The sequence below is a fragment of the Ictidomys tridecemlineatus genome, chromosome 14, assembly GCF_052094955.1.
Source record: "Ictidomys tridecemlineatus isolate mIctTri1 chromosome 14, mIctTri1.hap1, whole genome shotgun sequence".
Taxonomy (NCBI): domain Eukaryota; kingdom Metazoa; phylum Chordata; class Mammalia; order Rodentia; family Sciuridae; genus Ictidomys; species Ictidomys tridecemlineatus.
Window position 1 is genome coordinate 4,951,131 of NC_135490.1, and position 27,421 is coordinate 4,978,551.

The 27,421-nt window shown below is 48.7% G+C and overlaps 1 protein-coding gene across 1 annotated transcript; it reads left to right on the plus strand.

The window, feature by feature from the left end:
* Positions 1-6,763: 6,763 nt before the first annotated feature.
* On the plus strand, positions 6,764-27,274 carry LOC101977945 (ubiquitin-conjugating enzyme E2 G1). Its single transcript, XM_078031363.1, is given in 5 exon segments — positions 6,764-6,787; positions 19,917-20,241; positions 20,244-20,396; positions 20,399-20,464; positions 20,467-27,274. Coding segments are annotated over 5 exon segments (777 nt in total). The 3' UTR covers positions 20,676-27,274.
* Positions 27,275-27,421: the final 147 nt, after the last annotated feature.

The window sequence follows — 27,421 nt, forward strand, 5'->3', positions numbered from 1 at the left end:
CAATAAAAATACTGACAAACAGTGATCAACCTGCTGCCACCATTAATCAGCTCCCTGAGCTCCATATTGCAGACAACAAGACGTTGAAAAACTCTGCCCCCATTAAACAGAAGTTCCTTATTCCACATCCTCCAGCTTCTGGAAACCACTATTCCACTTTCTGTCTCTAGTAGTTGGATCTTTTAAAAAGTTCCTTATGTGAAAGGGATTGTCTGGTACTTGTCCTTTTGTGACCGAAGTCTTATTAAGTTGAGGTCCATTCAGGTTACAGCCTGGGCTCCAAATGGTTTCTTGGATACAATACCAAAGGCACAGGCAACAAAAGAAAAAAATAGACAAATCTAACTTTGTCAACATTAAAAAACCTCCCTTTTGCACATCAAATGTCATTAGCAATAGAGAAAAAAAACATGCAGTGAACAGAGTGGGAGGAATTATTTGCAAATTTCATGTCTCAGGGAATCGTATCCAGAACATATAAAGAATTCCTAAAATTCAAACACAGAAGAAACCGGATTCAAAAGTTGATAAATAGACATTTTTCCAAAGAAGATTCACAGGTGACCAGGAGAGTACTTTTAAACTATATTCCTACTAATGGATGTTAGATTTTTTCTTTTACCTATTGTGATGGTGGCAAAATAATCAGTATAATATCCATTGCTATTAAAAGACTGTACTAACTTATATAACAAACAAATATTAGTAATTTGGTAAGTGCCCAGTCTCTGCTCTTAAGGAGAAGAGATGGTAAGCCTATTTGACTCTGATGATGACTACCACTAAGGGGAATTACCGACCGAGTGCTGGCAGTGTGAATATCTTGGCTGGGACAACTCATGAAAGGCTTTCATGCAGAGGTGATACTGACTTTTTGCATGAACTGCTAGGCTGGATTTGCTAGTTGAAAGGTTAAAGGAGTTCCACCTCTGAAATTTTAATAAATTCTGCCCACATGTCCTTCAAAAGGTTGTACTAATTTACAATTACATGCAAAAAAAAATACAGACTTGCACTCATTTCTCCACATTGCCATTAATACTGGTCAGAATTTGTTTATTCATTATTTGGCCTCAAATGTCAGTCATGCCAAGGTAAAGAAACCTAGGAAAAGGAAAGAGCAAAATCCTGACAGTCGGACATTCCTAGGTTCAAATCCTAGATCATCCATGACAGGTCACTCCAATCTCCATCATCTTCGTCTTCTGTAGCTTTTGATTACTAGATAAGAAAATGGATATGAACACGGAGCACGGGCACTGAGGACAGGTGTGTCTTAGCAGCAGGCAATATTGTCATTGTCACATACTGCAGTGGGAGGGAAGGTTTCCTACACCTGGGCCTGTGGCCATGGTGGCAGACAGCAGCTGTGGAAATGTGAAGCAGAACGGGCACAGTGACCCAGGTCCACAGGGAACGTGCACCTCATGGATTCTTTGCCATCTGTGCTTTTTCACTTTCTTGACCAATTTTTCCAGGAGGCCATTTGTTTTAGGGTTTTGTAGAAGTTTTTGTTCTTGGCACTCAGAGCCTCTCTGTCAGGCATGTAGATGTTTCCTCCTGGTTCTGTTGGCCTGGAATGTGCTCTGTATTTGGTCTACAGGACAGAATTGCTTACTATAATAGAAATACTTTAATCTCTTCCTTTTTGCCTTCTACTTTCCTTTTAATACTTAGAAAGACTTCTTCCATCCATTATCCTCCTATCACACATTGTTTCTTTTTTAAAACCTGTGTCTATTTTGGGTCACTTTTAATTGGTTGATTTTTCTCCTTATCATGGGTCATTTTTTTTTCTTCTTCATCTGCCAATTTTAGATGAGAGGCCAGACATTGTGAATCTTTCCTTGATGAGGGCACAGTTTCTCCTTCTGGTGGTCTCTGGTCCTGGACTGATCCCTCACGTAAATCCCCTGTGCCGTTCAGACAGTGGATCTGAGTTGCTGCCTCTCCAGATGCTCTCTGTCTCAGCTCTCTGACCCTGTCGGTCTCCCTGGATGCTCATCTCCACCTCCCGACTCAGGGAGCTCTGCAGGTGTGTCTACAAGTGCTGCAGGATGGATGCTCTCTGTGGCAGTAAGCTGGGGCAGTTGCGGGGCTTTGCTGCTTGCATTTCCATCTCTCAGGGACCACTGCCCTCTGCTCCGCAGAGCTCAGTCTTGAGGGCCATTGTTTTATCTTGAACTTGCTTTTGAACCTTCTCCTTGAACTTTCTCTTCAGTGTCTTAGGACTGTTCATATTCTGTCTTCCCTTTATAGTGCAATAACCATTTTCTATGATTCAGGACGAATTCTTCACACAGGTGGATGGGGAGGAAGTCTAAGGTTTAGAGCACCATTGCCCGAGTGACTTCTTGTGACACTTGAGAGTGAGCATTCAGTCAAAGGCTGAATCCCGGAGCTTTGTCTTGGCTTTAGGATGTCGTTCTGGGACCTTGAACAAGCCCCTCCTTTCTCAGGGTTTCAGTTGTCTAGAGAGTGAGGTCTGGGGTTGAGCCTCCTGGGAACCTTGAGCTTTGACATCTTACATGCTGTGTATGATTTTCTGCAATGTCTTCCCTAGAAGGACTCTGGTGGGTTTAATCCTGAGTAAAAAAGTCACTACTACTAAGTTATGTGGTCCTTCTATCTAGGGCCATGGGTCTACCCTGGCTTCCAAGGGGTGAACCCATTTTGCTGGTTCTACTCACCCTGGGGTCTGTCACTTCTGTATCCAGATTCTCAGGGACTCCCCTCACTCAGGATGGTCTCTGAGCACCAACTCCTGGTCAGGTGCAGGCTCCTGTCCCTGCCGATCTCCTCATGTATCTGCCCACTCTCCTCTCTGTTGGCTCCATGCATCAGCTGAGACAGTCAGTTACTAAGGGCTGAGGACACCTACCTGGTCTTTGGTAAGAAATTAGGGCCAGGAATTCTGGACCAGGAGAAGCGTTTAGCCGCCAAGCAGGAAGCTATGAATCAGCCTGCAGGCAGCGTGCTGCCCCAGTATCTAGACCCAGGATGTAGACGAGCCAGCAAAAGCCCCCTGCCCTGCTCCCGTGTTCAGGGTTGAAAGGTGGAAGACATGGGCCCTTATGTGCTCTGACCCATTTCTCAGGGCAAAATTAGAATCCATTCCTTTCTGAATTTTGGACTCTGAGTTACGGCCTCAAGAGCCAAAGAAATGTGCAAGCAGAAAGAATGAGCTCCAGTTCTGCCAGCAGGTGGGTCTCTACACAAGTACAAAACCAAATTATGAATTCACATATATTAGTTGAACCCACTTATGTTAAAAATATGGGCATATATGCATTATTTCTCAGGTTGGTTGTTGGAAAGACTCTCAATTTCTGCTCTTTATACTGTCTTTAATTTTTTTTTTACAGTGAACATATATTACCTTTATAACAAACAGAAACAATAATGATATTGGAAAAGAATCTTGATCTTTGGGTTGCGTTAACCAAAAGCCATCAGATTCCTCAGGAAGGTGACACATTTGCCATTATCACTTGCCAGCATGCTCCAACTCCCAGGAACCCAGGGAGCCCTCCCTGTGGTCCAGCTCTCTCTTTCCACCACTGGCAAGAAGTGGCCGCTGTCTCAGAGGGGCTCATGGCACATTGCACAAAAACGTCTGGGCCTGCTTTGGCTCCCGGTTCTGTCCTAGTTGGTTGGGTGAACTTAGGCAAACTGCTCTCAGACTCAGTTTTCTAATTTATAAAATGAAAATGACAATAGCTTATGGAGAAGGTTTCTCTATCAGCAAACTTTTACGTGAGTGTCGGGATTGGAGGATGCAGCTGTGAATGAGGCAGAGACTGCTCCTGCCTCTCAGAGCTTAGTGTTCAGAGTGTGGAGGGTGGTTACCCTGGGTCTTCTGCCATGCTCTCTGTTGTCCCCTCCCCTCACTGCCACGGTCAAGCTTGTCTGCAATCAAGGAAGTCTAATGGGTGCTCCCTGGCACCACAGGCTCCATCTCCCTGGGAAGGAGCATCTGGTCTGAGCCACAGCCCCATCAATCATGGCCCTCCCTCCTCCAGTCACAGACGATGGGTCCAGGAATAGGCATGTGGCCCAAGGGCTGTCACATTGAGGAAGAAGGATGCAGAGCCAGCCAGGGATGGAATCCTGGCATTCATGGTTGGTTTCGGGGCCATACTTCAGATACAGGAATGTGTGCTAAATGTGTACCCCACAGATGTGATGCAGATAGCTCAGACTTGCGCTGTGACTCTCCAGAATCCTGGCGTTTTCAAATGCCATCGAAGATTTCTTGAGAAACAAATTCCATTCAGAGACATTGAATATTCTATTTCAAATCCTTTCTGAAATACAAAACAGAAAATGATATACTCCTACAGTTCATTCTGATTGACTCACGGAAGCAAATTGCATAAGCATGCAACTCACTTTGAAGCAACCTAAGGTTGGTAGTGATCCAATTCAGGGACGCTCTGACTGGTAGCCTTGCTCTCTTTTCTGCACTCACATCCTCTTCCTCTACCTAATGGGGTAAGCCTTAGAGACAGCAAAGACGTGGACGGGTGCTTTTAGCTTGCACCTCTTCTCCCCAATACTCCCTAGTGTGTGTCACAGTCTCTAGTTTCTTTACCAGAACGGAGTGTTGGACAGTGTCCCTCACTGGCATGTAAACATATCCGGTAAAGTGTAGCATTTATACAACAGGATCCATCTGTTCTCTGCAGGTAGCTGTAAGGAGAGAGTCCTGCTGGGAAGCGGCCCTCCATGTGTGAGTGTTGACTTTGTATGGTTGGTTACGCCCGTAATTGTCACTCACTGCCAACCAGAGGCACAGCCTCATAGAGGCTGAGCTGGAAGGTATTCAACCAGGGGCTGCCCAGAGTTTCTATTTTCTGTGGGGACTCAGGGGTTCTGCCAAGCACCAGCCAAAGCTGTGACCTTGCTTCAACCTGAAGAGCTACACACACACTCATCCCTTGTGTCAGGCCTTCTAAAGGAGTGTCTGAATACGCTTCTCTGTGGCCAAGGAAAAGCCAAAGGAATCTCCACATCCACATCCTCAGATATCCTACAGGTACAAAAAATGACGGCAGGGAGTGAAGCAGATCTCTTCAAGGTCACGACATGAACCTAAAAGGGGACAAGGGGAGGTTTCGCTGAGCTCCCAGGTAAACAGACTGTGACTCACCTGTCCTGGCACTGGGACTGGGTCGCTCCACCCATGCTGGGTTGGATGGTGCTGCCTAGAGAATCCTGAAGTCACTCTTCACCTTTGAGCTTGGTCCTTATTTGTTGGGGTCTTAGGACCTGAGCACACAGAGGGTCCTTCAAGCCTTTGGTTTGTGGGGATCCACATTTTTTTATTTGTAAATCACATTAAACTATTAATGCCCTTTGCTCAATGCCTGCCAGGGGGTCTCTTTGGGGAGATTGTGTATGTATGTAAGTATGTAGCTATTATCTATCTATGTATCTATCCATCTATCCTCCGTATATTTGGATGCTGGGGATTGAACCCAGGGCCTGGTGCATGCCAAGTGCACACTCTACAGTAAGCTGCAGCCCAGTCCTCTGAGTGCTTCTTAGTGGTGACATTGTTGAGACCAAGGGCAACTGGAAGCTTTTCAGAAGCTCAAGGGACACCCTCATTTGCTTTATTCTGGAAGTGAAAGGCCTGTGAGCCCCCAGGCAGTGAAGCCAGCGTTGTGTGTGTGACCCCCAGCTCCGCCAGAACCTACTTACTTCTTGCCGTAACCAGCTCTTTCCTACCCACAGTTTGTTCACTGGATTTCCAGAAATGAGAAAAGCCAGTGACACCAGAAGCCACAGTCATCAGCACTGAGGAGGGCCCAAGCAGGAGCCCGGGCAGGAGCCTGTGGGTCTGGTGGGAAGCCCCTGGGTGAAGAGGGAGGAGGCTAACCCTGAGCCGGGCTTGAGTAGAACTTAGCCTGGGCATGGGCAGGTTAGGGGCCATGCGACATCCACGGTTTCCTCCCTTTTAAAAGAAGAGGGGGAATTTTATGTCTCTTAGGGCCCAGTCTCCACCCCGGCAGCCCGTCAGAGCCCTCTGCTGCACCTGCACAAAACAGCCCTTGGGCGGGAATTGCCCCAGCAGGGGACCCGCACCCGTCCTTCAGCACTTTCCTCCAGTGACCACAAGGGTCGCGATGTCCTTGTGTGCTTTCACGTGCCTTTGTGCATTTCCAAGATGGAAAACACACTTTTTCAATATTAGCATTTTGAAGTCAAGTGGGTCTCATGATCACTGTAAATGATTGCTGTGCTCTCGCTCCCCACTCTCCTCCCCCTCAAGATGTGTAACAAGCTGGGCATCTTGCCCTCTGTGGTATTCTTAAATTAAAGAAACACTTCATCTCATCACCAACTTGATAGCAAGTGGGCGATATGTGAGTTATCTACCATTCTTCACAGAACAAAGATGGGCTGGCTCGAGTGGCCAGGCATATTGGCCCTTGATCTATTTATTCAACTAATGCCAGTCAAGGGTATCTTCCATAGGAAAGGTCTGGACTCGATTTGGGGGGGTTGCAGAGAAGGGTTGGGACCTCAGGAGCTCATAGGTTCGTGGGGCATTGTAGAAAGGAGCAGCTAGCCACAGCCATGGCTGGACCAAACTCTGGCTCTAGAAGCCTCTCTGGGAGCCGTGGGGGAAGGAGAGATTAGCCCATGGGGCTGGGAAAGGCTTTGTGGAGGCAGCAGTGTTCAGAGGGAGCTGTGGAGGCTGAGTGGGAGTCCACACAGGTGCTGAGCCTCTTGAGTCTCCTTCCTCCTGTGAAGAATGGAAGACTACTTTGGGCATGAGGTAAGATGATATTGGCCAAGAGCGAGCACAGGTTGATGCCCAAGCCTCTTTGGAATTGGGTAGAACTCAGGATGGAAATTATCTCGTGGGAAGGTAGAGCCAAATGGCCTGACCCTACATGGGTCCAGAGTAGGTGGAGAGGCTGGTGGTGGGAAGCTGCCCTGTGATCACTCTTTGGGTTACAACATTCTGTAGGTTCTTTGGGGTGGCAGGATGGATCCACCCCACCCTCCTTCCCTTGGCCTGCTTTTCTCTGTATCCCAAGTGCATGTTGTCATCTGAGGGTCAATGTCCTGTAGAGAGCAGACTTGGGCTCTGGGATGTTAGCCCAGGCTGCCACTGTATTTGTCCAGCACACATGCTGGGGACATTTGTCAGTGCCACGGCTGGCCCTACACATGGCAGAGCAGACACAGCTCTATTCTTAGCACAGGGTGCACCCTGGACGACTTTTGAGGGCTAATCCTTTGGAGGACGAACACACACAGCATCTGTACCAGGCAAGAGCCACCATCCTCTCTTGTGTGAGACAAGTTCCCTCAGAATTGGGGTTCTGGAGCTGAGGTTTGGAAGGTGAGCAGAAGCAGTCCAGCCACAGAGAGTGCAGGGAAGGAGGCCGTGTGTGCTTTAAGCAGTGGGCAGAGCCCCAGTGGCACTCCACTGCAGGAGCAGACGCAGGGGGTCCTAGTGAGAGCTGCAAGATAAAGGAGTCGCTGGGGAGAGAGGCAATCAATGGGGGCCTCGGTAACCAGGCCTCGGAAGCCCTATCTAGGATTTGGGGCTTTCCTCCAGGGATGATGGGAAATCATTGCCTAATGTTATGGCAAAATAACAACAAGAAATCCACCATGCTAACCATTTTTAGGTGCATGTTCAATGGCATTAAGTTAATAGTTCACATTACTGTGCAGACACCTCCACCCTCCGTCTGAGATGGTTTTTCCTCGTCCCAAACTGAAGCTCTGTGCCCACTGAGCACTAACTGCCTGTTCCTCCTTCCCCAGCCCCTAGAAACCTCTAGTCTGCTTTCCGACTCTATGAGGGGCCTCCTAGGAATGAAATTGTACAGTATTTGTCCTTTTGCGATTGGCTTCTTTCACTTAGCATGAGGTCTAGAGGGTTTATGTGTGTCACAGAATGTAGCTGAGTCTCTGTCCTTTGGAGGTGGAATTGTATTTCACTCACCGTACACACCACATTTGGTTCATCCAGTCATCCACTTGGACAGCTATGACAAGGGTTTAAGAAAGAGAGTAACACAGTCCCACTCATGTTTAGGAAAGATCCCTGGTTGCACTGTGGAGACTGATTTGGAAGAGATGTCAGGAGAAGTGGGGAGCCCAGGTAGGAGGTAACTGCCTGCGTCCACCACAGGAGGCCAGCTGGAGGTGAGTGGGGGAGGTGGAAGCTTACACAGCTCCATCGTGGAAGGAATAAAAGAGTTGCCTCTGGTGTGGAGGGTGATGGAGGGAGAGGAGTGGGCGAGGGTCTTCCAGGTGGACCAAGCTGCCGTTTCCCAGGGACGAGTGGAACCTTGGCTGGGTGGAGCCTGAGAAGTGCACGGGCCACCTGGGCAGGGACATGTAAACCTGGAGCTCAGAGCTAAGCCGGAGGCTCAGAGGGGACAGTCTCCAGTCCTGAGGAGGGTCAAGGGGTGCAGGAAGCTCCCCAGAGCCAGGGTGCACAGTGAAAAGCCAGAGGGCCAAAGAATACCCCTGAGTGGCTGCAATGTCAGCGTGGTGACACCAGGAGGGCCCAACCAGAGCAGCGTGGGGCTGTGAAAGCTGAGGGGGGAACAAGCACATTGGCAAGAAAGTGTTCCAGGGATGTGTGCAGGTGGGCAGAAGAGCACTCACGGACATTAACATCTCAGGGCTTACTCCAGTGGGTGTGGGGTGTGGACATTCATGAGAGCAGGGTGGGTGGAGGAACTGCGGAAACCGAGACCGCAGGTTCCCCGCTACATGCTCTTGGTCTCGCTGTCCAACTTCTCTGAGCCTTTATTTCCTAATCTCCACATTGATACATAGATGCTCAAATGACACCCAACAGCTCATACTAGTTGTGCATTCGGTGGTGTTGGGGGGGGAGTTGGCGTATGACTGCCAGAGACCAGGCAAGGTCCTGTCCACCCATCGTGACCTTCTCCCCCCGGGGTTGTGCCTGTGTTCTCCCTGTTCCATGGCAATTCAGCAGCAAAGGAGCTTGAGGACTTGGCGGACCTCACCTCCATCTTTTGTGCTCAGAACTCTTAAGGATGGGGGATCCATGTCACAGGACTCAGAGAGGATGCCTTTGCTAAAAGCACTGGTCCTGTGGATGTCTGGTAGGTAACTAAAAGCAGAATAAAGCTTGGCTTCTCTGCCTTCAACTTGTTTCTGTCTTCAGGTTCTAGCTAGCTCAGCACAGAGCATGTTAACCATTTAAAATTGTTCATGTGAAAACTGGTAATACAAGGTGTATTAGCCCTACATTTTCCCAATTTCATCCCCTTTCAAGACCTGAGAATACCAAGATAAGAGTAATTAAGATAGTCTCATTGTTTTCAGGGATGCCTAACACCGGCTTTTACAAGTCTCACTCCAGACCCTAAAGTGGCACCTGGAAGTCTTCAGTCATTGCCTTATACCTTCAGGGAACAGAGGAGCCTTGCAGGCAGATCACCCATTCTGAGACTCCCCCCAAAAGTGGCAGATAGTCCCATGAATAGATGGCTCTTTAGGTAATAGCATCTTTCCATGGGAACCAAATTGCCCTCTTTCAAGATCACAGGCCTGATAGATGAATATCCTGAGCAGCAAACAGAGACTACCCTGCAGCCACATGAGGTCATCCTCAGGGGCACCTGGCAGAACCCGCAATGAGATAGTGATCGGCAGACTCACAACCTGGCCAAGATAATGTGATTATGGATATCTCTCGCCCCAAGCCCCAGTTCTTCCTCTGTTTAAACCTAGAGCTCATGTCAACACCCCAGAGAAATAATTGAGATGGCTTGATTTCACTCTGCCCTCCCAACAGGCCTTTATTGATTGAAATTCCTTTCCTGCACGTTACAGTACTTTTCTATTTGTTGTTTGGGGTGAGTGGCCAACTCTGACTTGGGGACCCCCAGAGTCAGTCCTGTGGCCTAGGACTGCAGGAACATTGGGACACAGCAAGAAGGGCCAACATCTGCTGCAGAGATGAAATGTCTATTTCAGATACACTAGTCACCTTCTAGTGTTAGAGAAGTCAGTGGCAGGAGGGAGGATGCCTGGGGCCAGGAGACCTGGACTCTTGGCTCAGCTTCTAGGACAGTTCTTATAGCTCTGGCAAGCTACTGTTTTTCACCCCTGAAATTTCTAACCTGTGGCATGGAGTTGTCTTCAGCTAGATAATTCTGGGATGTACTTCCTCGTTGCAGGTGTGTCGTATTGCAAAAAAGTCTCTACTGGAGAAAATTGTTGTCATCTTCAGGTAAAGAGACGATTCTCGGCCAAACACTTGAACAGCTATTGTCACAGTCAATTCCCAAAACTACTCTGTGAGCTGGGTACTGTTAATCCCACTTAATGCCCAGTGACACGTTGGTTTTAGAGGTGAGTGATTACCTCCAGTGGGAGAGTGTTTGCACCAGGTGGTTGTGAGCTGTGTTTGGTTGGGAATCATGAATTGGAACTGTACGTGATGACTGGCTCTTCCTGGAAAAGGCATCAGTCAGCCAACCAGAGCCTGGAAAACTCTTTGCTGTTCTGGAGGAAATCTCAAACCCCGCCTGGCATGGTCCCGCTGCTGCCTCCCTGTCTTTCCACTTTTGGGCACTCTGCCTGGAGGCCCTGTCCTCATCTCTCAGGTGAAACTCTGTCCGTCAAGGTCTGTGAACCTTCCTGACTCCCCACGGACGTGACATTTTCCTCCCTTTGAGTCTTTATTGTATTTTGAACTTCTCTTCGGCTTTGGATTATAGGAACTCCTTTCTTATTACCTTTGTCCTGGAACAGGAAGGTGAGGTATTCTTTGGATTTCATGCAAACTAAACCTGTGATGATAGTTGGCACAAAACCAAAGCTTGGCAGCTACTTGTGACTTCAGAGGCACCTGTCTTCACCGGTCCCAGTCTTCCTCGTGCACTCACAGGGTGAGGAGCTGGCTGTGGGGGTCTGTGCTAGGTGTAATGTTCCAGCAATGAGCAAGATGTTCCGCTGACTGCAGCGTGGAAAAATCGTCCCCAGCTCGCCCCTTGTTTCTTGAGCGGTGCCCTCTGACAGCCGTCTGTTGTGGCCACCAGCCTGGCTTGTGTGCTGGCCTGTGTAAGCTCCGTAGGCCCAAGCTCTCCTGTGGCCACTGAAGGTGATCCAGGGTCCCACTTCTCCATTCACAGATGGGGAAACAGTTCAGCAGTGTGGACTGATTTGCCTGGGGCCTCACGGTTCTGCAGTGTGGATGCTGCATCTCCGGCTTTTGGCCACAGGGTATTTCCATGAGTGTGGGGAGGAGAGGAGGAAAAGGTGAGGCGTAGCAGGGTAGGAAGGGGGTGGGGAGAAGGACCCCCACAGGGGGAAGTGGTGGCCTGTGTGTCTGAAATGCTGCTCCTGGAGCTCAGTCAGGCTGTGGACATGAAGGCCAGGCCCTGGCCAGGACAGGTCCTCTGAGCTGAGCACCTCGAGCAGGCAGCAGGCAGGCCTTGCCCCAAATCTGCACAGAATCCTGTCCAGCCTCCACCGACAGACTTAAAAACTACAGGTGTCGGGTTCAAGCTGGAGGTTCATGCTCTGGGGAGTCACAGTTGGAAAATGCTAAGACTACGTGTCCAGGTGGAAAAAAGAAACTGGTATTGGCCCCTCAAGGAGAAGGTTCTCTTCAGGAGCGAGCGAGGAGAGCCTCAGGTTTATCGCTTCCATGATGCGTGTTCAGAATCAAAATGGGTTTTGTTTTTTTGAATATTGAGAGTGAAGCATTTCAGAATGGCAATGAATCAGCTCTTGTAGCAGGAAAAGGGGGTGCATAGTCTCCCTCAAGTCCTCTGCACTTCCTCAAGCCAGCCCCACCCCAGTGGGCTGAGCCCTGCCTGCTGGCCTCAGCAGGCCAGGCTGGGTGTGGGGCCAGGGTCCCTGGGAGCTTGGAAAGTCTTTGCAGCAAACACGGGGGCTGTGGGCCAGGCTTTCTAGACATGGTGACGCCTGTGCTGCCTATGCAAGTGGCACGTGTTGCTGGGCCCTCACAGCCATGCTGGAGGACTGGGCTCCAGTCTCCTATGAGGGCCAAGGCACCAAGTCCTTTCCTGGGCTCGTTTATCAAGAGATGGGTTGGCACCGAGTCATTCCCGTGGCTTTACCTGCTCTGCATTTGCATCTAGGATCCAGGACAGAGAGTGTCGAGCATCCTGGAACCGCTACCCATCCTGACTTGGGGCATGGGGTGTGGCAGCTCTGTTCAGCAGAGTGGGCCTCCAGACGTGGGGGCTGAAGTCCCTGTTACTTGCCCCGAGGAACTTGGTGGCTTTGGGCTGGTCGCTAAACTCCCCATCACCCAGCCTAGCGTGTGTGAAGCGGTGGCAAGAAGAGCACCTCCTGGGGAAGACTCATGAGGACTGAATGCTGTTAAGTAGTGCTGCTGGAGGGACACTACGTCCCTGTCCAGCCCCTCAGCCTTCTGAGACAACTTTGGATTCCTCCTCCCTGTACATGGTATGGCCCACACTGGGCTCCCTGCAATGTCCCCTGAGCTGAGGCTTCTGACTCCGAAGTACCCAACCCGTCCCTTCTAAAAACAGTACACGCACATGTCCCCAAGTGATCAATGAGCACTAAGTTGCTCATAAAGTACGAGGATCAAGACGACTTAGACTGGGTGTCTCATCTAACACAGCGCTCCATGCGCTGGCTGTGCAAGGTGGCCTCACTCCTCGGCTTGCTGGTCCAGTTCCCAGGGGCTGTTCGTCCTCAGGCTCTTCTCTCTGAAGAGAAGTAGTGACAGGGCTGAGGTTATGTGGTGGAGGACAGAGTAACGAGTTAATGCAGAAAAAACCCTCAGAATAGTTTATAGGGAGCGCTAAGTGCTCAATGAGTGGGGCTACGACCGTGCTCTGGGAAACGGAAAGTTGCTATCCAATATATCCTGCTTAATGGCCATTAAAAATCTTGTTTGTAACAGATTTAACTGAACTTATTCTTAAAATATTATTTCTTAAATCAACAAGTAATCTTACACACTTAGGATGACGGCATGGCATTTTGAAATAGGTGTACCTGGTGAGATGGTGAACTTGAGCTAATTAGCAGGTGCATTAACTCAGATACTTACCATTGTTTCGTGGTGAGAGCACTTGAAATCTACTCTTTAAGCAATTTTCAAGCACATAGCACATTGTTAGTAACTCTATCACCACATTGCACCATAGATCTCCTGAGCCCTGCCCCCCGAACTGAAATTTTATACCTTTTGACCGTTTCCCCTCCCAGCCTGCCCCCACCCCAGCTTCTTGCACTGAGTCAGAACAGTGCTGTGGGGTCAGTGCTGCCTCCTAGAGAGCACCTGGCAGTGCCTGGAGACGTTGGCTGCCTTACTGGTGGGGAGACGTACTAACTTCTGTGGGGTGGGGCTCAGGGATGCTGCTAGTCACACTCGGATGCAGGACAGGCTCCTGGGACCAAGAATTCTCTGCCCAGTGTCAGTAGAGCAGAGGTTGAGAAGCCTGGGAGAGAAGGCAGGTTGTGCATTTTGGTTTGATACACTTTATGATCCCATTTCAATGGGTGTCTCGACCACGCAAGCTGCCACCTGTGCCTGGCTTCTGGCAGAACGTCCGTCCTCAGTGTGTCACTGGGCAGAACAATGGGATTTCTTGTAGGCTCGATCTTATCATAGTGATGATAATGCAGCCGGCTGCACAGATCTCTTTCCTTTTACTCATTTGGCAGACAGCTGCCGAGCCTCTGCCCTGTGCCTGGCTGTGCTTGTGGGTTTTAGAGATGAATGGAGATGAACCTACAGATGGCCCTGAGGGCAAACAAAGGCCTGCCCACCACAGAGGGAGATAAGGGCAGGTGGAGGCTCTGCACAATGCTCTGCCCTCCTTCAGAAGCTAAGCACAACAACCAAGTTTCACAAATAAAATGGATGACAAGTCACACGTATTTACATGGGCTGTGCTGCTTAGGAGACTGTGTGAGCTGGTAAGAGTGCCCTCGTGTTTACACGAATAGGCTGTGTGCTATGGAGCTGTGCAGCCCAGCCCTTTTGAGAGTTTTATTTTGTGGCAGGTGCTAAGTTGCCAAAGCTGGCCTCAAACATGCCATCCTTCTGCCTCAGCCTCCTGAGTTGCTGGAATCATCGCCTTTAGAGTTTGCAGATCATTTCACCCAGTTTAGAGATCCATGGTTCCTTGTTCATTCGCCCATTCGTTCAGAGGCACTGACTGGTGGCCCCTCCTGGCTGCGGGATCAGCAGGAGGTCCCCAGTGCCGTTCCTTACTCCTCTCTGGTGTGCGCCTGGAGTTTGCCGATGTGAGGGACTCTTGAGAGACGGAGAGCGTTAGTGAAGTGAGCGGAGGCTTCTCAGCCTCCCTTGTGGGCTTGGCCTCCGCCTCGTTGGCTGCAGGTCCCTGAGGGGGTGACTTCTGGGATGCAGGGCCGCAGCCCTGAGGACAGCCCTGCAGGCCTCCCCTTGGCACCAGCTCAGCTTCCTGGCCACAACCCCAGGGCCTCTGCTCTGCTTCCTCTCACAGGGTCTGAGCACCACAGAATGAACAGGACCCTTCCCGCTGAGCCTTCCTTGTATCAGATGAACACGAAGGGAGAGATGGGGACCATGAACCCACAAGACCTGCGGGCGTGCGCGTCTGTGGAATATGGTGTCTGGCAGGGAAAGTGTACGGAAGACATAAGCAGGACAGGAGGAGGGGGGCCTGGTGTGGAGAGGCCGGTGGTCGCAGGCATCTCGGAGCAGGGGCTGAGCAGATCCTTGACAGAGCGGGAGGGAGTTTGGAGGGCTGAGGGGAGAGCTTGAAGATCAGCCCCAGAGTAACAGCTCACAGACCCACACGCATGCACACAAGACACCTGTGCCCACGTGAACACACTCTCTGAGTGTGCATGGGTGTGCACACACAGGCACACACCAGCACGGCTGCCGCTTCCTCTTATCCTCTGCTTGGTCCCAGCATTAGGCTTCACTGGTGCTGCCAGCCTGTCCTCTACCAGGGGACCTAGCAGGTGCTCAGGACAGGACCCTGGGGAGGGAGGGGACAAGGTCTGGGCCAGCTGCTACAGATGGGCCTAGAGGACGAATCCTGAGGTGAGGCAGGGTCTTGGAAAGGAGTGCGGGGGACGCACAGGCCCAAGGGGGAGGAGGGAGAGCCCGACGGAGCCCCCGGTTCTCCCTGGCCCAGCACGCCCTCCCGCTAAGCAGCCACAGCGGGTATCCAAAGACCAGGGTAGGTTAAAGCATGAGGCCAAGCCATGGCTCCAAGGATGGCCACTCCTGCATGTCCTCCAGCTATCCTGGACACTGCTGGACGCTGGCTGAAATTCCCACAAATATAAAGCTTCCTCCGCCCTTCCTGACAGGGAGGGCACAGGTCTTGGTGAATTCCAGCCCAAGGGGGGTGAGTGGAGGGCCTGCAGAAGGGAGCAGGTGGGTGCAAGAACTTGTCTCCCTATGTCTGTGGCTCCCCAGGTGAAGGAGGGTGACAGAGGCCTCACTGGGGTGCTGTGCAGACCAATGAGCTAAGGCCCGGCCACGTCTGAGGTCTCCTTCCCTTCGGCCAGGCCCAGGGCCGTGACAGCGCAGGAATCTTGGGCCTGTGTGTCCAGCAGAGTGAGTTCTCCATGCTGTGTGGATACCTGGGACTTAAGCGTATAGCTGGGTGCCTAGGTCAGGTTTTCTCCAACTGTAAAACAACACCCTCTCTGCCTGAGCCATCTTGGTTCTGCAATTTCTGCTGAAAACCACCCTATCACTTTGGCCAGGTGAATTCTTTCTTTCTTTCTTTTTGGTACCAGGGGTTGAACTCAGGGGCACTGGATCATGGAGCCACACCCCAGCCTTAATTTGTATTTTATTTAGAGACAGGGTGTCACTGAGTTGCTTAGCGTCTTGCTGCTGGGATTATAGGTGTGTACCACCGTGCCTGGCTGTTTCATGATTTTTTACTAAACTCCTAGTTACTGAGTTCTCTACTAGACACCACGGGGATTTGGAGATGAGTAGATGTGGCCTCCACCCCGTCATCAGGAGATGGACATACACAGCCTCTTGTAAGGACTGTTAAACTGGCTCCTGCTTCTGCCTCTGGTTAGCTCAAGCAACCTCTTAGGGCGCTCACAAACCCGGACAACAAAAACATTCAAAGTTTTTTAAATTAAAAAATTGAATGATAATCTGAGAAGTGACCAAATTAAGGAAAAAAATATTATGAGGCCTACAATCTATCAGCGGCATTGTAATACTGTGAAATATGGTTCTGGCAGGGAAAAGTGCACAGTCTCACTACTATTTCAGAACAATGGTTGATTTTTTAAAAGACTATCATCTTCTATCTATTTATCTATGAATCGATCGTGGCTGCAGAGACCTGTGTTTAAACATAACCTTTTAGGAAACCTCTACTTCATTTCTCCCCACCAGAGAAACTCTATGGAACATAGTTCAAAAACCACTTTCTTAGCTGGCCTTGTTAACAATGCCAAGTGGTCAAAAACTGCATCTAGACCGTGGTTTTGTTAGGGTTTCCTGAGCCACTTGCCCAAAGCCTTATGCCCTTTACCTTTAGAATATGACTTTAAATTTTTTGAAAAGACACTCCAGTCCGGGGCCCCAACTCTCTTCTTGGGGCTGTTCTTCTATTCGAGCAAATGTGACTTTGGTGGACTGCTGCAGCCAGGACTCCAGGTTTCAAGGACTCAGAAACACGGCTGTGTGGCAGGGAGACTGAGCGGCGGAGGTGAAAGCTGTGGAGGTCCTCTCCTTTCCCCTCATTTTGCAGAGGAGGCCTGGGAGCGAGCGGGAAGCCTCGAGTGAGTCCATTCCTTCACTCCCTGCTCCACATTTACTGAGCAGGGGTGTTCCAGGTACTGCAGCGGGCGTGTAGAATTGAAAATAAAGGTAAATCGCTGGGCCATTCCAGAACTTAGTCTAGCAGGAAAGGACACAAGAACAACTGTGGCAGAAGGTGCTGTTCTAGAGTGTCTCTGAAGTTGTTGCAGGAGGAGTCTTCATTTGGGAGACACTGACTGATTCTCAATAAATGCCACACTCTGTGCTAGACTTGGGGACTGCAGTGAGCAAGTCCAAGTCCCCGGTGCTGATGGAGGTTACAGCCACTTGGGGCTGGAAGATTTAAACAAGTGCTTGGGAATACTGTGGAGCAGAGTTGCATGCACGCACCGTGTTCTTGGTGTGGTCCAGACATAGGCTAGGACTTGTTGGGGACAACTTACAAGCAGCAGTAGTTGAGCACACTTAATCTCTGAAATTCTCAGGACTGCACAGTTGAGAGCAGGCATGAGGGGTCTGCAGAGATCATGGCAGGCAACCTACAGTGAGAGTCACGTATTTGTAGGAGGAAGTAGGCCTCCGAGGGTACTACGTTCCTCTGTCCTCCAGTATTGAGGGTGACATCCACAGGGCTCCGTGAGTGTTGGCCAATAGAGACCTGGCTGAGCCAAGGTGAAGGCAGAGGAATAAATTAATGAGAGAGAAGGCACTGTCCCAGGGTGGTGCAGAAGCACAGCATGACATGACATGGGAGGGGGCCGAGAGTCATTTCATGGGGCCATTCGTGAGCCGTTTCAGAAGTCTGGAATGTTTCCTAAGGACATCGGGATGCTACTGAAGGTTTTGAGAAGGATATAATCCAATTAGATTTTGTTTTAAAAAGAAGTATGGAAAATGGTTGGAGAGGCAGGCTGAGGATATATAGAGAGAGACATTAGGCAGCTCTGGTAATATTATAGGCTATTACAGGCTTTTAAAAGGCCTATTTTTTTTTCCCCACAGTTTTATCTCCAGAACCCAGAAAAAGATGCTTGGTGAAGAGCGAATGAACCAACATTTCAATTCCTGCTTTTCGAGGCAGGACGTGGGGCCCTTCTAGTGGTCATCAGATTGCCGAGCAGACGTCTTGTTGGAGTTGCCTTTCCTGTGACTTGAGGGGACAGGGCTGGAGAGGCCCTCCGCTGGGCCGACGGCTGGCTGAGGCAGAGACAGGAAGTGTAGGTGTTGCTGCTCTCAAACATGAAGACGGAGTCATCTGGAACCCTCCCTAACCAGCTCGTCTAGAGCTACTGGTTAGTACGAAAACATTACCTGGAAGGAAGGGCGACCTCGTATGTTTTCTGTTTGGGGGAAGGAAGTGTTTCTGGAAAAGGTGCTTCAACCTATGTTCAGCTCTGGGAATCCTTGAAATCCATGGGTTTTAAGCAGGTTACACCCAGACGCGGCTGTATTTGACCCAACCACGCCTTGGAAGGAGACAGGTTTAGTTTCAAACAGCCCTACCCCTTTCAAGATGTGAGTGTGGGCAATTTACGTGAAATTATCTCTGAGTCTGGATTTCTTTTCTATGTGTAAAATGAGATAATCCAAGTGCCTGCATTGCAGAACTGCTCCAAGGTCAGATGGGAGAACATGTATATGCAACCGCTGAAATCCATCTCAGAGAAGCATTGCTTAGTGTTCGGGATCGTTACTCCTACTATGATTAAACTAGAGGATGGGATGACAGGAAGACCCAGGGGAGCAGACCGTTCTGTGGCAGGAGCTGTGGTTCAGGCTTATCCACAAACATCCCAGCCCACTGACCTGTGCTGACGACTGAACCTGAACTGTGTGCCGGGAGAGCATCGCGGTCAGCCTGAGCAAGCCGGGCACAAGTCCAGGAGAGAGGCGGGAAAGTCCTGCGAAAGGGCTATGGCCTTGAGGTGACTGCAAAGGACAGGGGTGTCAGAGTGGCTTCGACAGCCATGGTCACCCTGCTGTCTTGGTGGGTCCTGGAGGCTGGGAGGTGGTAGAGGCTTTGAGTTTAGTTAAGAGGGGATCAAAGACTAGAGCAGGCACCCGGTGGTGTGGAGCTTAGATGTCTGCCAACGCCCCACACACTAACGCCCCCAGGGTGCCATTGGGAGGTGGTGGGACCTTTAGGACGTGGGCCTGGTGAAAGGACGTCAGGGCACTGGGTGTGCCGTGAGGGGAATATTGGCCTCTTCCCTTCTCTCTCTTTTGCTTCCTGGCTATCACCACGTGAATGTCCTTTCCCATCACACGCTCCCCCCATGCTGCTCTGCCTCACCCTGTTGCCTTTGGCAACAGGGCCATGGACTGAAATCTCTGAAAACATGTGCCCAAATGAATCTTTCTTTCTTATAAGCTGACTTTCTCAGGTATTTTGTCACAGCAATGGAAAGCAAACATACAGTCCCTACTCAGATTCTTCTCTCCTACTCAGCGCTGTGAGTCTGAATTCCCTTCTCCTGGGATCTGTGGTAAGGACTTAAGGAGGGTAAGTAGAAATTCTAAGTGAAGAAGGCAAGTCACTGAAATGTGATAAGAGGCACAAGACGGCTCCCGTGCAGGCAGGGTTTGCCACGCTGCAGGCTGCCACGTGGAAGAAACACAGGTCACAGGACCCAGTCTTGGGCTGGCTACCTGGGCAGACATACCTCTTAATTGCTTTCTGATTATCAATCCAGTGAAATGTGAGCCTGGTGCACTCAGGAATTTTATCTGTTTTGTCAATCGCCGTATCTCCAGCTCTGAGGAATGTCTGGTACAGACGCCATCATAAGGAACACACTCATTTACTCAGCTAGACCCTGCCCTGTGAGGAGGTATGGGGCCTGCTTTGAAATTCCTTCCTCTCCACCTCTGCCTGACCAAGCTGCATCCATCTTACAGGGTTTCACTACAATCTTCCCGTTTTTAGCTATTTTGGTTTTGGACAATGTTTTTATTAGTGCATTCTAGCTATGAAAAAAAAAAATCTCCCTTCCTATACACATTTATTCTTTAAACCCCTTCTTACCTGTTGTCAGCACAGAGCTTTGCCCTGGGTGATGCACTGTCTTGCATTAGTTTGCCACTGTTTGGGGTGAATGCACCTTATTTTCCCCATGGACAGCAGCTCTTTGAGGAAGAGGCCATGACTTAGACCTGTAAGCTCTCCTGTCCCAGGGCAAAGAGATTAAAATCTCACAAGTTAACATCCTTTGTTTGGAAAAGTGACCTACAATTTCTTGAGGAGAAGACCACTGGCCTTCCGACTGGAGTGGGGTGGCCCTCTATTGGGGTGGGTGCCTCCTTAAGGCCTAACTATCTCAAGAGAATTACAAATTGTCACAAAAACACATCCTTTCTGTTTGCCTTAGCTGAAAGAAACCAGGCAGCATGGTCCCGGGGCTCAGGTGTGGTGGAGGCCGCCAGACCCTGGGGCAGCAGGAGCATCCGGGCCCCATGTGGCGAACTCAACCAAAACCCCTGGAAGACTTTCCAGCAGGTTTCATAGACGACCATGAGCTCTACCCATGGGAAGTCCTTGTTGTCGGTCCCCCAGACACACTTTATGAAGGTGGTGTTCTTAAGGCTCATCTCACTTTCCCGAAAGATTATCCCCTCCGGCCTCCTAAAGTGAAATCATCACAGAAATCTGGCATCCAAATGTTGATAAAAATGGTGGCGATTGCATTTCTATTCTTCATGAGCTGGGGAGGATAAGTATGGTTATGAAAAGTCAGAGGAACGCTGGCTTCCTACCCACACGGTGGGAACCATCACGATTACTGTCATTTCCATACTGGCAGACCCTAATGGAGAGTCACCTGCGAAAGAATGGAAGAAAGACAGAAATGGAGAATTTAAAAGAAAAGCTGCACGCCGTGCAAGAAAAAGCTGAGAGACTGCTTTTGAGTGACATTTATTCAGCAGCTGGTAATTTCACTTACTTCAGGGTCTTCAATTGAGAAACAGGGCACTGTTTTTCCTGCACTGTACCCACCTGTATTGCTGGACGTCTGTTGTAACAAGTTGGCAAAACCCTGGCTGGAACTGGGCTGCAAGAAAACATGCCAGTTATCAATGCTGACAAGAGCCTAACAAGTGCCAGCTTACAGATGATTACGCATTTTGAATTTTAATGAACTGTTTTAACCTTCAGGAAGAATTGTAAAGATGTGTACATAGCACAACATGATCCGGATAATGTGTATACTGTTCACGGACATCCACAAATACACCTTGTACCAAATAATGCTTTCTGATAGTAGATAGAATAAGAATTGTGTAAATTCTAAAAAAGATTTTAGCAGGTTTTCTTTTTCTATCCATTGTTTCTTATCAGTTTAAAAAGACTCCTTAAAGTCTTTTCATGTGAGATGAAAAGCAATCAGGATGAAAAGTTTCCATTTAATTTCCTTTAAACCACTGAGGCTTCCATTAACCTTTGTCACTTACTAAACTTTTGTATCTTCTTTGTTTTGACAGTCCTCTTTGCTTTTATCTCTTCCATCTGCTACAAAGTCCTCAGATGATTTGGTTCAAATACTGAAGTACTTCATAAGCAATTACTTCATTTTTAATGATGACTTCAGAGGAGTGGTCATCACCAGGTGCTTTGTCCCTTTTTGAATTCTGGTTGCACCCATCTCTTGGATTGGATGTAGCAATTATATTTTCTGGCTGTTGAGAGCTCTCAACATTATCTCAAGAACTTAAAAAAGAAAAAAAAGTGGATTCTAAATTCAACTTACTGAAATTTACCCCAAATAATACAAAATTCTGATTTGGTTTTATTTTTGCCCTTCAGTTGATTAATGTTGAGTTTGGATAAATAAAGCATGCACCACCACGAGCTTCCTACTTCTTGGTTTGCTATTAGGAATGCTATTTGCCCTCAAATCCTTCTCCTTAGTCCTTCATATTTCTTTGTCTCTATTCTTCAATACTAGAAATTTTCTCACCTATTGTAAAAAGAAATTGCGATGTATATTTTCATGCAATTTGATTTTGGAATTCTGTCACTTTATGTAGTGAGTTCTTCCAATATATATATATATATATATTTCCAATTAAAAATAAAAAGAAACGGGGCAGCATTTCATGAGAACATAGAGGATCTTTCTGCATTCCAGGCTCTGGGTCCATTGTCTGGATGCTAAATGATGTTGATGGTAAATGATGAGGAAAAGAAATGAATTCATCAGTGAAGTTTGGGATGACGTTTTTATGCCCTGGTGTTAACAAAATCACAGGATGAAAAGGTAAAAACTATCTTCAGCGGCTCCCACAGGAAGCTTTCTGGCAGAGGAAGATATCCTACTCAGACGGTATTGACTATAGTTTCTCACCTTCTCTGGATTCCATGCTCTGGTATTTGGGCCCTTGATCCTGGAGGGAATTCCTTCCCATGGATTCCTAGAGATTCCCATGGATTCCTAGAGATGGCAAGCCACTGCCCTGTGAGCCCACCTGTGCTATGCAAACCAACCCTCCCGGGCAAACCCCAGGTACCTCCTCCATCAAACTCTCACACATTGGCCCTAAACCACCTTGAGCCAGTCTCAGACAACCAGGAGCTACCCCTAGAGCCCAGAACCTGCCCAGGTTAGTCAACTATCCAAGTCCAACTTGCACCTACCTGCTTTATCTATTCCTTCTCCCAAGAACCCCAGGACAGCCTCTGGATAGTGCTTGGCCTCCCCCTGTCCTGAGAGGCCCTGCTGGACATCCCCACCCCCATGCCCTGCGTGGCTTTTCCCGCCTCTGATTTGTAGGCATCTTTGAGAATGAACGTTGATCTTCCTTGATGACATGTTTCTATGTCAGTGTGAGTCACCATGCCTGACAAGTCCAAGTGCACTTTTGGAACACAGACCTTGTTCTGATGTTTCTTTGGATTTTAAAAATGTTCGATGCAACAGCCCATGCCTGCGATATGCCCTAGGAGGTGGGGTGAAGCTCACCAGGCACCCTTCTCAGCAGAGGACGCGTGGTTCACAAGCCTTTGCTCTGTCGAAAGAAAGTGCCGGAAGGAGTTTGCGCAAGATGACAGAGAAACAGAACGGTGACTGGGGTTCACGATTACCTTGCCTTGGGGGAAAGAGAATAGACAGGGCCCGACACTCCAGGAGCCTCCTGGGGCCAAGGAGCGGATGTGGGGAGCTTCACTCTGCCTGGGTTGGATCCGTAGCTGTGGAGGAGGGAAGAGAGTGTCACCGTCTTATCTCCAGATTTGACACGAAGCTTTTATTTCCTTCCTGGTCTCTGTGGGATCTGGTGAAGGGACCCTGAGGGCTTCTGCTGTGGAGTGAGCTGTCTCCTCCAAATGCCCGCGTTGAAGCCCTCAGCCTGGTGGGTTGGACCTCTTTCTCGCCAGTCCACGCTGAGGTAACGCTGCAGGATCAATTTGGGATTGTCAGGTTCCAGCTGGGAGGTGATTAGGATGGAGGACCTGAGGGTGGAACTCCATGATGGGCACGGGGTCCTTATCAGAAGAGATAAAAAAAATTCTCTCTCTCTCTCTCTCTCTCTCTCTCTCTCTCTCTCTCTTTAGAGTGAGAGAGAGAGAGAGAGAGAATTTTTTTAATATTTATTTTTTAGTTTTCCGCGGACACAGCATCTTTGTTTGTATATGGTGCTGAGGCTCCAACCCGGGCCGCACACATGCCAGGCGAGCGCGCTACCGCTTGAGCTACGTCCCCAGCCCAACGCTGGCTCCCTCTTGCTGTCCATCCTGTGAGGACACAGAGCGAAGGTGCCATCTGAAAGCTTCAAGGAGAATGGAATTGGTCAGCACGTTGACGTGGGCTTGCCCACCTCCAGAAATGTGAGGAGTGAGATCCTGTTTAGACACCCACTGTGACAGCAGCCCCAGCTGAGGAATCTAGAAACCAAACTGAGTAAGAAGGTGACTAAGGAGGGGTCCCACCTGCACCCACCGGGAGCTTGGCCCACACCAGCCCTCTGGGCGCAGCACATGGTAGGGCGGCTTACAAACGCTTCCTCACCGGCTCACCATGGGGCCAGTCCATCACCACCATTTTAGGGTCACACGATCTGTTTGCAAGTCAGAGGCAGGAGGATGACATTTAAGGTTAGCTTAATGTCGCCCAGAAGTTTGCAGTGTACAAATTTACTTTTTGAATAACTGTCTGACTTTATAATCATTTTGATATTTATCAAATCTCTTTGTAAACTTACAGTTTAACAATATTAAATCAGGGAAGTAAAATTTGTGCTGCTTAGTTTTAGATCCAAGTTACAGATAGTAAAAATAACTTTACCAGTTTTCTTGTCAAAAATGTCATATGTTTCCTGAACAGTGCTTAAGAGTGGTTTAGTCAAACTGAGGGGGACAGCAAGTTACAAATAGGATAGGGACTGACTCTCTGGGTAGTGCCTGTCAGCATATTTTGAAAGAACACCACGAACAACATGAACAAAGATTATTTTTCTTTTCTCTGAATTATGTTTCTTCTGACTATATCATGCATAATTCATGTTTGTTGAATGAAACAGTAAAAATAGGACTAGCTATTTATATGCCTTTAAAATGTTGATAGCCTAGCAAACAGAAAGAACAAAAGGGAGGAGGGAGAGAAATGAAGAAAAGCAAGAGAAAGGAAAGGAGCCAGGAACACGGCCCTTCCCAGGGTGCACTGCACCAGCCTGCTCTGCAGAACAGAGGGACTCAGCAGGAGAGATGGGGCAGGTGCTGCAAGGTTCGTGGATCCCCCTGTGTTTTTTTTTTTTTTTTTTTTTTTCTGCTTACCAACCAAGAAAAGCCCAGGACCGGATGGATACACCGCCAAGTTCTACGAGACCTTTAAAGAAGAACTAATACCAATACTACTCAAATTATTTCATGAAATAGAAAAAGAGGAAACACTTCCAAACTCATTCTATGAGGCCAATATCACTCTGATTCCAAAACCAGACAAAGACATATCAAAGAAAGAAAACTTCAGACCAATATCTATAATGAAAACATAGATGCCAAATTCTCAATAAAATTCTGGAAAATTGAATACAAAAACATATTAAAAAGATAGTGCACCATGATCAAGTGGGGTTCAACCCAGGGATGCAAGTTTGGTTCAACATATGGAAATCAATAAATGTAATTCATCACATCAATAGACTTAAAGATAAGAATCATATGATCATCTCAATAGATGCAGAAAAATCATTCAACAAAATACAGCACCGCTTTATGTTCAAAACACTAGAAAAACCAGAGATAACAGGAACATATCTTAACATCATAAAGGTTATCTATGCTAAGCCCCAGGCCAACATCATTCTAAATGGAGAAAAATTGAAAGCATTCCCTCTAAAAAAGGGATCAAGACAGGGATGCCCTCTTTTACCACTTCTATTTAATAGTTCTTGAAACTGTAGCCAGAGCAATTAGACACACAAAAGAAATTAAAGGGATATGAAAAGGAAAAAAAGAAGTCAAATTATCACTATTTGATGATGACATGATTCTATGCCTAGATGATCCAAAAAATTCCACTAGAAAACTGCTAGAACTAATAAATGAGTTCCGCAAAAGTAGCAGGATATAAAATCAACACCCCAAAATCAAAGGTACTTCTGTACATCAGTGACAAATCCTCTGAAAGAGAAATGAGGAAAACTACCCCACTTATAATAGCCTTAAAAAAACACTTGGGAATCAACTTACTGAAAGAGGTGAAAGACCTCTACAATGAAAACTACAGAATGCTAAAGAAGGAAATTAAATAAGACCTTAGAAGATGGAAAGATCTCCCTTTTTCTTGGACAGGCAGAATTAATATTGTCAAAATGACCATACTGCCAAGAGCACTACACAGATGTAATGCAATTCTGATCAAAATCCCAACGACATTCCTCATAGAAATAGAAAAGGCAATCATGAAATTCATCTGGAAAAATAAGAGATCCAGAATAGCCAAAGCAATCCTTAGCAGGAAGAGTGAAGCAGGTGGCATCACTATACCAGGCCTTAAAGTATACTACAGAGCAATAGTAACAAAATATAGGCATGAAAATAGACCAATGGTACAGAGTAGAAGACACAGAGACAAACCTTCTTAAGTACAGTTATCTCATACTACACAAAGGCTCCAAAAATGTGCATCTGAGAAAAGATAGCCTCTTCAACAAATGGTGCTAGGAGAACTGGAAATCCATATGCAGCAAAGTGAAATTAAGCCCTCATCTCTCACCCTGCACAAAATGCAACCCCTTGTTATTTTCTGGAAGTGTTTTCTCTTCAGTGAGATCTGTCATAAGCAAACAGAACCCCTGAGTGGTGCATGAAAGGCCATTTCTGCAAGCCCTTGCTGCCCAGGGGACCTAGGACGTCTGAGGCTGTGCTGGGGCTGCTGGACCCTCTACTGGCCCAGCAGCGCCCTCCCGCCTTCCCACCAGGGTCTCTCCTCTTGGGTCCCTGTTGAACAGCCCCAAAACCCCACAATTCTATTCCCCACCACCCAGAGATTCTCAGGAGTGCCTGCTTTGCATTCATTGGGTTTACTGCAGAACTCTGTCAGCTAGGATTTGGCCCAGTTTTTCTTGAAGCCTGTAAAACAAAGACAGGAGCCCCCTCGTTTCATTTGTCAGACACACTGTAACCTTGAATATGATTTGTAAGCCATTACGCTCAGCCCTGGGTGCCCTGGGGGGTGCACACCTCGCTGGTTGCTGAGCGTCACTTTCCTACTGTTCTCAGTCCTCTCCGAATCTGCCCAGGACAGTGAGTGGCCCTGCCCCCTTGGCTCCTCTGGTCTCCTCTGGCCAGGCCCCACCAGCAGGGCAGACCAGCTCCAGGCAGTCACATTCATCCTCTGGATTTCACCTGTGGGTCTTAGCCAGGAGGGACACTCTGTGGAAAGATGTGTTTCCTCTCAGCAGGCCACTGGCCAGCCAGGCTGCAGGGGCCATGCCACTCATCCTGTGGGATCCACAGAAGTGGTGTCTGGGGCTCTGCTCCAGTCACTGTGATTCCTGCCGGTCACTGTCTCATGAGTGTCCCTTCCAGTCCCTTCTTCCACGGCCACCCCGGACCTCTGTGTGGGGAAAATAGACGAGGATGGTGGGGGCTGGGGTTAAGAGGGTAATTCTATAGGATGAGCCCACTGCCCCGACTCCCACTTCATTTCTTTGCCAAAAAGCAATCTGCCTGCAGCCCCACCTGGCCTGAGGGGACAGGACATGTCACATTCCTCAGCCAACTGAGGCGGGGCAGAAGGTCGGGCATCTGTGTAGATAATGAGTGTTGGAGGGCAGAGGGTCATCACTGGTTGCTAACACCTCCAGGATCCTTCTCAACACAAGCCCCTGGGCTGCTCCTTCCTGCCCTTAGGCACATACCTGGACAGGAAAGAGAGGTGGAAGGTTCTGGGGTCTATACAGGAGCAAGACACTCCCCTCCTGAGGGTACCCTGCTCTGGGCCCCCTTCTCTCTGGAGAATTCTGCCTCCTATGTCACCTCTTAAGTAAAAATAAAACTTGCTTTCCATGTTGCTTCGGGTTTCTGGGGTGTTTGGTCTTCATCATGGTGAGGGCTTTGTGGACTTGGCCTGGTCTCACCATGTGCTTCTGCCTCTGTGTGTCCGTGGTCCGGCAGGCACAGGCAGGGTTTCAGGGTTTGGTGGTCTGCTTTGTGTGCAC